The sequence below is a fragment of the Falco biarmicus genome, chromosome Z, assembly GCF_023638135.1.
Source record: "Falco biarmicus isolate bFalBia1 chromosome Z, bFalBia1.pri, whole genome shotgun sequence".
NCBI lineage: Eukaryota > Metazoa > Chordata > Aves > Falconiformes > Falconidae > Falco > Falco biarmicus.
The window spans coordinates 2,377,266-2,391,528 of record NC_079311.1 but is presented as its reverse complement, the minus strand read 5'-3'; the positions used below and the strand labels follow the sequence as shown (position 1 = coordinate 2,391,528).

General features: G+C 38.3%; 1 protein-coding gene across 1 annotated transcript in view; it reads right to left on the bottom strand.

The window, feature by feature from the left end:
- XRCC4 (X-ray repair cross complementing 4) overlaps positions 1-14,263 on the bottom strand; it is a 184,459-nt gene that overhangs the window by 94,508 nt on the left and 75,688 nt on the right. Inside the window, exons 4-6 of the mRNA XM_056324190.1 lie at positions 12,743-12,909; positions 6,850-7,002; positions 6,079-6,185 (exon numbers count right to left, since the gene is read on the bottom strand). Coding sequence (XP_056180165.1) covers positions 6,079-6,185; positions 6,850-7,002; positions 12,743-12,909 — 427 coding nt within the window. The remainder of the gene's footprint in view (positions 1-6,078; positions 6,186-6,849; positions 7,003-12,742; positions 12,910-14,263) is intronic.

The following is a 14,263-nucleotide window of genomic DNA, read 5'->3' as shown; positions in this document are numbered from 1 at the left end:
TCCATCCATATGGCAAGAAACACAGAACATAAGATTTCATTTAATCCAAAAGGCCACATTGTGAGACCCTTCCTTACCCTAAGGAGCAGTAACTTCTACCAATTTCAAAGTGAAATATGACTAAGGATTTCATAAAGCAGAGACAAAGCAAGCTGACTTTAAATTGGTGCCCAGTAGCCTTGTTCTGCCTACATGTAACCACATATAATAGCATATTTACTGAAAATAACAATAAAAATTTGTAAAATAATTTAGTCCATTGCTTATCTCCTGCCTGCTACATTATCCTTCGTATCTATTACAAATCTCAGTGCATAACATCTTTCCCTAGAGTTTTGTCGTATACGTGGGAAAAGAAGTAACATTCTCTTCTCTGGCCATCTTCCAAACACTGTGAAGAGGGAAACTATTACCTTTCACCTACCCTTTCAAGCTCCTGGGAAGCAAGCAGAAAGGGTGGACGTTTACCCAATCCCTATTCCTGTTTTAAAAGCTTCCTGACATATGGACCACTAAAGTATTTTCAGTTAATAAAAGGTTTTCATTTGTGTGACAAAAACATGATTGCTAATCATGACATCAAATTATGTTTTCCTAGCCTGATAACCTTACTGTCATTTGAGGTCACCTAGGAGACAGGACTCAATAGCTAGAGTAAATAATAAGAGTAACATTTAGCACTGAGCAGAAGAAAAGAGGAATCAGCAACAGCTGGGTTGTGTTCTGGATTGTCCTTAATCAGCAAAAGTCTTTCTGCATTCTAAAACGACAAGCATCTTGCATCACTGTGGTGGCATCACACTGAGTCACCAAGTCACTCTTGCGGGCTAAGAGAAATACGAATTGGCAAATTCCAACCTTTTGGTTTAAAAAAAAAAAAAAGAAAAGGCTGGAAATTGCCAGTCTGTATTTTTTAAAATATCATGCTAATCTTAATAAATATTAATATATTCTGTATTAAAAAAGAAAACCCACACACAACAAAACCCACCACAGGTCCTGTTGGCAACAGAACGTGACAAGAACCACAGTCTTATTCAAATCTACAACTCTGCAACCTTTCTAAGCCTGCTCCAGATGTTTCTCATCTGTGTGTGTGTGTATCATTCTCTCTACTGCCACAGGACCTCACAGTCCCAAGCAAAAGTGATGACCTAAAAATGCTAGACACTAGCAAGCTAAACAAAATACCAGACATTTGATGAAAGAGTTGAAGGTGAAAGACTAGATGCAATGTGTGACGGAGGAGTGAAACAACAAGGCAGAACATCAGCAATCTCAAGTGTGAGGCGCCTGCAAAGTTGCTGGAATTTTGTTGAAGTCGCAGCAGTGAAAGCAACAACTGTATCTGGTTTTGGTGCCTCAACTAGAGCCTTAACAACCCTGGAGTAAAACAAGTAACAAAACAAAGCAAAACAACCTCCCCCTGCTTCCAAGAAACATTCATACCTCCCCCATTCATGAAGAACTGCTGAAGAGTAGGATTTCCTTCCTGCCCTCCTTCCAGGGCAGAAACTCTCTCAAAGAGCATCCCAGCATTCACAAGGCCCTGGCACATCATATATAGCTGCTGTTTAAGAATTTTTTAAACCGCAGTGAAGCCAGGAATCACGTGCCTCTTTCATTCTCACATTCATAATCCTAACCAATATGTCAAAAACATACTAATACATACGTACCAATGGCATGATGGGCAAAGCTGTTGTACACAAATACACAGAGTATTATTCATCCAAGTTGTACTGTTCCTAAAAGCTGTACTTCTCATATACATCAGTTGTTTTCCTGAGTGCTTTATGCTAAAATACCTAGTAATTCAATTTTAATTTGTTCTTTTACAATCAAAGCATTAACTACATCATCATGTAATTAGAGACAACACCTACCATGTTTCAGATGATTTTGGCTTAAAGCTATGAAGTAGAAACTGCTGTCAAAAACCAAACCATAAATCATATGTACAAATGGTACTGGAAGTGCCAAAACACTACATTTTTAGGTAAACATTTAGGTTACTTTTTAGCTGCCATTATAGGGAAAAGGCCTCTACACAAAATTTATCTGAAGCTGAACAAATAAATGTAACTGACTGCAGAGGCTGAATACCTACCTGATAGCCATGCTGGGTATTCATATAGGAGTAAACTCATTTTTGTAGAAGACACAAGAAATTCTGCAATTCACGTGCTGTTATAGAGGAAAAGCTGTCATAGTAACAGCTGTTTGCCGTGCCCCACACAACACAGGCTGTATACTTCTTTGAAGTTCACACTTTTATGAACAGGATCTTGTCTTTTTATTACGAGCATGCCACTGTGATTTCAGTGCTGGCAGTGATGGACAGCACCCATCATAACTTGGTCTAAAATATTGCAACAGTTAATTATGCTACCAGGAATAACGTCCCACTTTTTGTCTTTGTCTAATGTTAGGTTACAGTTATTCAAGTTCATTAAACACCTGTACCTGCTGGATGGAAGGGCCATCTACAATGACATTGTTTACAATGTAGTTTCTTTTAGACCATGAAAACAATGATTGTTTAAGGTCCTTCTCAGCATTTCATTTAAATCCTTTGCTAATCCATCCACTGTTAACACAACATTATTCTCCCCAGCCTGCTAACATTTACCTTTTTCTTAAATCTGGATGTCCAAACTTGACACAGCACTGCATCAAGGAGCCAAATCTTATCTTGACTCAAAATCACACAGTCCCTTCTGTCATAACTTTGCAAGTCTGCTTATTTCCAAACTCGATGTCATCTTTGATATTTTTTTTTGGTTTTGTTTTGTTGTGGCCTTTTTTTTTTTTTTAATATTTAAAATCATTGTTTCTTCAGATAATGGTCTATATGTTCTTTAATACCCAAAGTAGCCTTACCCTCGATCAGTGGTTCCCCATCACATGAGGCAGGTAGAACTTGGAGGTTACAAACTGATGAGAGGTCAGGCAGAGACTAACTGAACTAATGTGGCTGAGCCCAAGCTGATTCCTGCAAGGCCAGGCAGGACAGTGGTACACTCCCAAAACAGGTGCCGTACGGAGCAGAGCACAAACGTTGTGCAAGTAGCTTGTGGCTTTGCTAGACGGGTCCACATGGGGAAGAGGATGGCAATCCATGGAGGTACCCAGCTTTATGTGGCAGAATGAGCTAGAGAAAGCAAAGCTTGAGCCACTTTTGGTTTTCTCAAGTGAAGCATAGCTGTCAAATGACCAGGAATCATGGCATTACACTATTAGAATGCATATGTTTTGTTTATAGTTGTTGTATCACAAAATGCAAATTGGTTTATATAAACTATCTTCAATTTCACACTCCACAGATATGAATTATAACTTCCCATTTATATTTTGAGATAGACATATTACCTCACTTAAGAATATATTTATCACGTGTTACGTTAATTTCCATATTCTAATTTCTTGAATAAAATGTGGTGCAGCATGATATCATGGATTTATGGAAGTCAGTCTATTACTTTGCTAATTTTACCTTCATCAGCCAGCTGGTGATCTCATCACAGAAGACAGGAGTACCTAGTTTTCAAGCTCCAGTTTATGTAACTTCACAAAGATTGTAATTAACCATTTTTACTCTTTTTCTTAATATTTTTCTTTATCGGGTCTTGTTCCAGTATTTGCCTCAAATCAACCCTAGACTGATACTCCCATAACTGAATGTGCCATTTCATTTTCTTTTGGTAAATATTAGCAGCTTTTTTCCTGATCCCCTGGAATGCCCTCAGTGCCCCAAAAATTCTAGAAGAAAAACAATTATTGGTGGTTAAGACAAGTCCTCAGCCAGCTTTTTAAACTCTGCAGTTCAACATTTCCCAGCTGGCTAACTTGAAAATGTCTAGATTTCACAGCTGCTGTTTCATGCCCCCTCGGTTGCTAAAACAGAACTACACCTAGTTTTCCCCTCTAAACACTAACCAAAAGCACTTACTGAACACAGCTGCTTTGTCAATTACTGGTGAATTTTTATCATTGCACTAATGAGGCCAGTAACAGCCACGTATGTGTTCTCAGCTGAGCTGAAGACTGGTCCTTGACCTTCTACCTCCTGGCTTGAGATTCTCTGCCTTTGTATCCTGTGGCTTTCTTCAGCCATCTCCCACAGTTCCTACTTTTCATTTATGACAACCAGCATCAGCTTCCTGCTTTTTTAAATTTTGGACCTGCACCTATACAAAAGCACACTTAATGTGTGTATCTGGCATATACACACCTGCCTTCACTTTCCTTCAAAGTATCTCTCCTGTGTTTTTCACCAGTATCTATGAAAACATTCTCAAAGATCTTCTAATTCTCATTGACTCCTAAAACCCACACAATGACATTCCAAATCCAAAAGGAAAAGAAATGTAATGCTGGACTAAAAATCCAAACGTTATTTGTACCATCTTTTATGCCTTACAGTCCTTGATGTTTGAAGTAGCTATAAGCTTAAATATGCTCATGCCACTCACCCGTGAGTCACTATTGTCTTCATAGAGACACAGACTGCCTCAGACATCTTTTTGCACATAAAAATCCTTGACCACACTTAAGATATTCAGCTCCTGTCTGTGCTTTTCGATTGTGCATGGAAGACAAAGCTGTGTACACAGGAGGAGTATCAACTGACCTAAGTGATAATTACTGTGCAGGTTCAAGAATGCCATTACCCTGAAAAACTTGAGTGTTACCCAAAGGATTAAGCTTATAGCCTTCATATTATTTACAGATTTTGAAGTTGAAAAAACTCTCTAGTCCTGATCAAAATCCTGAGTACTACATCCCTCAAAAGCAACAGAAAGCACTTTTTTTTTTTTTAACCACTCAAAAATGCAGTTAGTATTTTTTCCTATAACATTGATCAGTCCAGTTCCTCATGATTGCCCAAGTGGAGCAGCGGGGGTTTGTTTTCATTTCTAAATACATTTCTATTTCAAAACTCTCACTGAGCTAGTTAAGTCCTACTGAATCTAACAAAAGGATCAACACCTTCCATTTCTCCTTGCCTTTTCACTACATGTATTTCTCCCCACGTTATCTGAACTGACTAAATACCACTTGAAAGCAAAGACTTCTGAAGAGCACATTACAATATTAAGTGATTTTTTCCCACGACTGCAACTTTCTCCATTTGCCTGAAGATCTGCCTACTTTATATGTTGAGGACTTCCTCATATAAAACAGGGTCATATGAAATATAAAGCTGAATAGCACTGGTGTCAGGGTCTTGAACACTCCTGGTTCTCAGTACGCACAGTAAACTGTTGTGACAAGTTGTTGTTTTGGATACTTTTACCTACGGTGGAAACAGAAAGCTCCAGTGAGAGAACCCATAGCAAACCGTGCAGACCTGAAGGGAAGTCTTCTTCTCTATGTAAAACTATATGACAAGTATCAAGGCAGTTCTAAAACTTTGATAGCATTTTTCCTGCATATTCCTACTAGTTTGGCAAAATATGCCAAAATTTTATGATTCACTGTTAAATATCTTGTATTTAGAATGGGCAGTTGCTGCATCCCATAGACTCTACAAGCCTCTAGTCCTGGAAAAATCAGACAAATTAAGTTTCATAAGCATCTTTGTGAGGCCAAAAATTCACTTACGAATTAAATTAATTCTGCTATAAATACATTTTTATTCCATTTATGCACACAGCGCTTTTTATAGCTGTTAAACCTCCTCTCTTTCCCCTTTTAAAATGCTATTGAAACTGTCAGAATCTACATTTTACATTTTAGCAATCACTGAATACACATCATGATTCCTAGAATTTAAAATGGAATTGTTGATGGTTCAGATACCGTTAGACTGTCATTAGTTCTGCAAAGTACGTAATTTGTCATTTTAGAAGAAATGACAGTACCTTCACTTGTACAACATGCTTTTAAACTTCCTCTCTCTAATTTGAAAATGTCGGTATTATACTCTGCTTCAAGAGAGATATTTTTAAGGCTTGCAAGTTGGCTTGTCACAGAGCAATTTGTCAGGTAGTATTTTGTCTTCATTAAGGTTTATTCACATAAAGTGATTGGCCTGTCCGTGATATTCCCCAAAGACAATACATTCTGTCTTACCTGAAGGTAATGAGGCCCCTGTTGAATTTTCACCTTCCTCATCAGTACTGCCATCATAGTCATTTTCTCTCCCTGTAGCCATCTGAGTGGTGGTAGCTACACTATCCCTGGAGGTGTGTGAGGGGAAGGGGGGGGGGAAGGAGAAAAAAAACACACAACACACACCACATATTTGCCATCTATTATTCCTGCAAAAAATTTTTAATTATTACGCAATGCAAGCTGATACACATCAGCATAGTGTCCCCTTGGTGAATACCCTAGCATATTCATATACAAGGGCAGACAATTAAAAATATGATGAAAAAGCAGAATGAAAACAGCAAAAAAATTTAAGTGTGTTGTAGCATTAGAATGATTCATCTTTTTTGGACATTTTTGAAATTAAAAAAAATATTAAAATGTTTAGATTTAGATATTTTTGTTTCCCAAAGCATAAAATGAATGAAATAATTCAGTGAGAATGCATATGAAAATACCACCTATGCAAACGGCAGGGGCATACACTGACTGGAAAAATCAACTGCAATCTAATAGAAAAAAGGACAGATTCACTGAATATTTAGTTCTTGGCAACAACATCCAGAGCAATACGCTGCTACTTGCAGTGATACCACAAAGAATCCTCTGCTTTCATGACTAATAGTATTGTCTTGGATAACCGAGCACTTAAGCCAGGAAGAACTGTCACTCATGTTAGAGCCAAAGAAATGGAAACTAAACTAAACCAAGCACCAGACATGATGGAAACTCAGGAAACTTAAGAAATACCTTGTACATTTGGCATCTGCAGCAGATTCTTCAGCTTCATTCAACAAACTCTGTAAGTTTCTTATCTTTGCCTTCTTTTCATTCAGCACCAAAACAAACCGGTTATAAAGATCTGCCTCTAGTTCTTCTTTAGCTTCCACGCATTTTTCCAGCCTACAATGTAAAATCAACTGTTACACTACTTCTTTTTAAAATTCTGTGTTTCCTGGAAGAAAATTCTATAGTGAGGCCAGCCTTCCTATTACAGGAATCCCCATATCAAACCATGCATGACTAGTCCAGCATCTTGTGCCTGAAAAAGGACAGAAGAAGCCTTTTTTTTTTTTTTCCCCCCCATAGAAAAGTAAAATGATCTTTGCTACCAAAAAGGGAACATTCCAAAGGGGAAAATTTTCTCTTCATGCTTTTTTGATAGGTTTTTGCACACATGCATCTGAGACAACAAAAATTTAAATAGGCAAGTATTCTCTAGTTCCAATGCTGAATTCATCACAGTGAGCATATTTTAACAGGATACACATAATGAGATTACGAAGAGATATGATTAAGCTTGACAGGTCCCAAATCTGGACCACACACTATAACTTGAAATATATTTGATCGGGGGGGGGGGGGAGAAGAAAAAAAAGAAAGAAGAAAAAAAAGAGACAAGAAATAGATAACTGGTGATCCCCAAATACTTTACTCCCCCTGGCAGACCTCTGCCCGACCATTTCCCATCAACAGCCTTGCAGGTATTATTCTGGTGAACTGGCAAGGTACAGAAACCAGTTCCTGGCAAATTTCAACAGGACACTGCAGCAACATCTGATGGTGACTGTAATCCCCCCCTTACGGGCATTCAGACAAATTCACTGCTAACAACCACAGTGCTGCAGACTCCATTTCGAATTACACAGATGCAGAGCCGAGATCTTGCAGCCACCTTTACAGAGACTCCTCCCCCCCCGCCGCCCAAACCGGTCACAATGACTTGGCCAAGGACTAACACTAAACAATGTATTTAAAAATGTTTTCAAAGTTCCTTATTAATCTTCGGAGTAAAATATTCTTCAGGTTTTTAAAGGTTTAACGTGCACCCGTAGGTAGGTCAACGTCAATACAAGTAAGCACGATGGAAATATAAAATTAAGAACATGGATGTATACCGTCTCATAAGCAAACCAAAACAAGAATATAAGCAAACATGAGCACAATAAATGAGATTACTTATAGCAAATGCAATCCTGTATTTGCTTCTTGTATTTCATAACTTTTTAGTCCTGAGGTTGAATCACAAATGTTTCAGTAGCTGCGTTCATAAACAAATAAACATCCTGATAATCTCATTGACCATGGTAACTCCATTATTACAGCAGAGAGTCATAACTCATAAACATTCTTTTCACCAACCTGTGCAAGGTTGTAAAAATGTTTAGAAGGCTTCCTTTGTTATTAAACCCAAACATACAGCAGATTTAAAAAATATTAATTTATAAAGGTAAGAAATTTCAACAGACTTCCTATATAAATACTAATTAATTTGTCCATAGATCAAAACTATATGTGAGGTAAGAAGAAACACAACAGAAAATAATCTCATGAAGTATTAAGTCTACTGTGCAATGCTTTAGGGATATGCTTGATAGTTGATAAATAATTCATCTAATTTAAATGCAAATAGCAGAACATCATTTCCATATAGATCGTTTCAATAATTCCTAAATGAAAGATCATATGTACTAATCAACTACCAGGAGACTTTCCACCTACAAAAGGGAAGTTAACTGTTTAGTGGGAAACAAACAAACAATTCACAAAGAATCATAAACCCTAATACAGGGTCCTGAGGTGCCTGAACATGCTTGTAACTAAGTATGTCAGTATACATAAAAATGGAAAAACAAGGATTTTGTGTAAAATATGGTAACCCTTACCAAATCCTAAAGTCTCCTCTCCCACACACAAAACAATACCAGCTAAAGGAAGTGCTAACCACTGTGCCTCTGTTTTGCCAGTGGACTGGTTTATGGTTGGTTTAAATAGTTACACGGAGACACTCTGCTGACTCAGCCAGAAAGGTGTCGTATAAGGTAACTTCGGTGAGGCCCTCGGATCCTGCAAAGACACCTACTGATGGAAAACCACATAACTGTAAACTCTCCGTGAAGTAAAGCTGGTGCTGTGAGAAGCACAGTATAGGAACCTATTGCAAGACTAGCCAATTTCTTCCGCCTCTGGAGGAAAATATTAGTGTCTCAAAATAAACAAACGGACTATATACATAGATCAGAGTATTAACTATTCCCTGTAGGAAAAATCAATTAGTAGTATACCATCAGTTCATCTTACATGCTTGTTTCCATTTATGTGAACACTTCCTGTGATTTTTTTTCCTGTTTAAAGTAATCCATATATAAATTCCATTCTCCACACATAGATACAACGTTAATTTGGAGTAACATTCAATCAGTGTAAAATAGTATGACATTAATGCTATATTTACAAATTAGGAGTCTTTAAAAATATACTATTGTATGGCGTATGATGATACTTAAAAATGGAATAGTAAAAAGCAATAGTCCTCTGCTGCTTGGGAACAGGGATGTATTAATTATGCAGACTGTACATGTGTGGGGGGGTAGCTCTGGCTGTAACTCTGTGTATCCTTTAGGATTCACCCAGCATACATTACCTGAATTACGTGACCACTAAGCAAAGCTGGCTGGGTTTCATTCCAATACCTCATCAGTTACCAATACAAACTTCAATTTCAATTCAGCACATGCTTGCACCTGTCTGCAATTTGTCTCACTACAGGCCAAACAGAGGCTGCTCATCAAAAAGACAACTTTCAAGTACAATGAAAATAAAGTAAGTGAGGGCTAGAGTAGCGCAAGTCTCATCTGCACATGCTTTCCAGTTTCCATATTTTTGGACCTCTCCGTTATGTAAGTGCAATGCTTTTGATGTGCCTGACACCCAATTTGATAGCCATCAAAAAGCTTGCACAACCTACTGAAAGCAGCTAGTATTAGAAACGGTTATGATTAGTAATTGAGAAAATAAGATAACTGTCCATTTCTTAAGTGCTGCTTAAAAACAGAGCAATCATACATGCTTCACAGAGGTTAATGTGAACTATGTAAATTAGGGGCCTTTATACACTTCCCAGACTCCAATATTAGAAAGAAAACATTCAAGATCTCTGCTGTTTATCCTTGTCCTCAGTGCTCTAAAACAACTACTGGTCTTAAGGCACTGCTCTATTACATTTCAGATTCACCCTTCCCCTAACAGTGCCAACGGCATGGAATCTTGATGAGCTAATGCTGAAGAGTCAGTTTCAAGCACCAAACTAACTTGCATTTTAATAAGCTGGTTTTGATTTAAATATTCTGTCACTATAGTTGACCACAACATCAATTAGCAGGTATTTTGATTTTTGGCTTGTGTACACTAATTTTAGATGTTTGATATAAAATACATACCATACCCAAATCAGGAATTTAACTTGTATTTTATTGGCAAAGGAATTATTTTGCTACAGATTGTTACATTTACCGTCTTAATTACCTATATGAAATAAAAACTGTAGCTGTCCTGCTCTGATATTTTAACTCATCCATCCTTGAGGTGTGCACACACACTCGCCCCCAGGCACCTGCCTGCAGCATTTTCAAATAGTCCTTTTGAAAATTCCCATAGCCTCTCTATCTAGATCTTGCCAGATGGTGTCTTAGTAATTTTTGCTTTATGCTTTTAGATCAAACGCTGAAGAGTCTGGCTAGCCAACAACTCTCATACCGACATCACCTATGCAGGGGTCATTTCCTAAAAGCAGGGAAATGTTCAGCCAGGTAAAATTCTACACTTAGGTCATCGCCTTAAGCAAGATGATGAAAATTCTAAGGGAGTTACAGCTTCTACAAGAAACACTCTCAACTCCTCAGACCTGCACATCTTAGACTAGAGTACATAAGCAATTAAACAATTTGGTGATGCAGTGGATTCCTCTTCAAAAGGATTTTTGGCCAGCTTGTGCCCTTTACCTTTACATGAACCTGAGCTGCAGAGGGAAGTGGCAGGAGCTATTTCTGTATCTGGCACAGGGCTGAGAGCAGCAAGCTGTTTACATCTCATGTACATTGAGGCAATTGCCAGCAGCAGAGTGGGGCTGGTATTCAGCCCACAGATTGCTCACTAGGCAGATTTAGCCTCGTGAATGAAGTTGCTTGCCATTTTACAGACTGAATGGAAAGAACAAGTTTATACCTCAAGAGACCCTGAAGAGCTACAGGGCAAAGATGCTGAGCTGAGCTCACAAATCCTTTATGACTGTAGAGAAAATTAGAGTAGGGAAAGGGAAATGGGATGATTGAATTATTCCATCCAGTGCCCCATGCTTAACCTGAACAAAAACAGTTCTTGGAAGCCCGCACGCTATGTTTTAATTCTAATGAGGTCCTGAAGAGAGATACTTTAAGCAAAGGGAACGGCAGGGCTGAAACACTGGAGCTGATGTGCCTTAGCTCCAGGCGAAGAGGAAGCACAATTCTCCACATCACATGCTTTATATTTCATGTTTTACCACTCAACACCATGAGTGATACAGAATGTGAAGCCTGAAATCCTGTCTACTGAAAAAAGACAGGCAAAGTTTTTGTTCAGCTCCAAGAAACTCACAACACTAGGTCCAGCCTTTGGAGCCAAAGAAGCAGGGAGAGAAGGGTAGACTAGGCTGTGGCACAAAGAATTAGAACAAACAAACAAACCAAAACCCCAGCACTGTTTGGACAAAAATTATTTTTATTCTCCATTTAGCAGACATGGCCAAAGTTTGGTGTCCATATGCCTTTTCAGTATTCATTTTGAAAAATAATGTTTCAGCTATTCAAAATATAAACACACTAAAGAAAACCACCAGCTTTCGAAGCTTGGGTACACTGCTTTCGAGAGCAAAGGCTGTCAGGCAACTGTGATTATTTTTTTTTTTTTCCTTTGGGGTTACTCTTTAAAAAGTGCCACACCACCATGGAAATTGATACAAGCACTAATGCCTATTACACGTTAGCGTGTAATGCAGTGCAGCATACTGGTTATACAATACACTATTGTTCAATAAACTGTTAAGCAGTAAAACACTACTTAGGAAGGCCATATGCTTGTCAGGGAGATTGTCAGGAGAAACTGTTACTCATTTTAATGAGAGGGAAACAAAACTAACTCCTCCCAGAAGTTAGCTCTCTTTTTCAAGGTAAATTAACCCCAGTTAGCTACATTCTTTCATCAATCTTCCTAAGCATGTTTTTTTTCAGATAAAGCTAGAGAAAACCAAGATGGATCTCTGACTTGTATGTACTAAGTGTTTTATGCTAACTGAAAGAAACGTACATCGTTTTACTATAGAGTGCAACGGCAGACAATTCAGATCATAAATGCAATGGCAATTATAAAAGTCTCTCAAAAATAATGGTACTTCTTCCTGTAATAACACATTGGTTTTCCAATACTGGCTGCTTTGACAAGGCAAACAGATTAAAGCAACGGCAACTTATTTCCCACTCATAAATGTAAATAATCTAAACTGCTAGTCCTAAGAATTATAGCAAATAATGGAAAGAAAAAGGCTTCCCCTGAAGAAAGTGGAGATGATTCTACAGAAAAGAGGTAATTTTTTTTTCTACTTCCTAAATCTAAAGCCAGTTTTAATTGCAAAGTTTCTAATACCAGTTGTATCTTTGACATAGGAAGGAGAACCACAGCTACCTGGGCTGTAGATAACTGGGCTCAAAACACTTGTCAAGAGAAGAAAGATGTGTCCTCCTTTCCATGTACGACTTCAAAAATGCTCACCAGTAAAATCCGCACTGACAGTCTTAAGTATCATCTCTGAATGCATTTTTAAACTTACCGCTTCTCCGCATCACTCCAGTTGCTGAAAAGCCTTTCATTTTCTTTTTGCAGATGCTCATTTTTTGCCTGCAGTCTTCCGAGGCAGTCCAGACAGTAACCGATCAGCTCCTTAACCACATCTGCCGGGCTCGAAACTTTATGTAGCTTCAGACATCCAAGTCTAAACTAGGACACAAGGAAAGAATGAGTTACTTCACCTGTACTAGAAAGATCACAAAGCCTTGCTCCAAGAAACTCGAATACATGCGTCATAAGCATAAGAAATACTCCACAGTCCTTCAGTTCAAAGTGATATAACAAATTTGTCACAAGAATAATTATGGAATAATCTACAAGCCCATTATTTATGCAGCTAATACGTCTTAATGGTCATCTATCATTTAATAAGCACGGGACATAAGCACTGACATACTTTCTAATGGGCAGGAAAAGAGATGCCATGCAGCAAGAGTAACACGATACAGCAATGACCTGCACTTGTACAGATCAGAGGAGGTCAGTAGTATAAAGGTGCAACCACAGGATTTATATAAAAGACATTTTTGCTGTAATACACAACCGCAGGAACTGAAAAACTAATGGCATTGCTAACACGTTCTTGCCTTCTGCCCAATTCTGGTACCTGCAACAGCAATGCAACCACATAAACATTACTGATAAAACGAATAAACATTAATTACCTTTGATTTTAAGTAGCACTAGATATGCCTCCCTATAATGCTTGCATGCACCTGAAGGATGAAAACTAGCCCACAAGTTCTCCCCTTCAGGGCTCAGACAAGAAGTTCTTAATAATAAAAGGAGCCCTTCCATTAAATAGGTAGCCTCAATAATTCAATGAGATTAAAGGATAAGAGCTATAATGAACAGTTGTATTTCTTCAGCAATGAGGATGTCATACAGGATATACAAGAGTTCTGAACAGATTTGTTTGGCAGGAACAACAAAAAACTGTTGTTTCTGTTATCTTAAAGAGGGAATAGCTCAGCCATACCTACAAAACAACATCAGCTAAACTATAATTGTGCAAAGCTGGATGAAGATACCAAAATAATCAACATGACAGTTTAAGTCCATTGAAGAAAGATATTAAAGCTGCATGAAAAAGGTCGCCCACATCATCTTAAGAGAAGCAAACCAGAAATGAAGGACACTAGTGCTCTGGTGTAGGCAGATGATGGGGAATCTGAACTACCTTAAGGTACACTTCTGCAGCTGACAAAGCCTGCAGAAGCCACAGGAGGCTTTCCCGATGCCTCTCTGCACCTAGAAGTGCCACCATTTGCCTGGCTTGACAAAATAGCTGAGGGAGCAGCTCTAGAGAAAAGCAAAATGGGCTGGATGATGCTATCCAGACTTTGGCGAGGCTACACTACAGTAGAAACAGATCTTTCAGGAAAAAGGCATCAAAATGACCTGGCTTTGATTAGAAATGCCTGCAGAAACATCCAGTTGGTGAGGGGTACTTGGAAGGAGAAGGGGTCCTCTCTCACATCTTGTAGTTATTAAAAGTATTGAC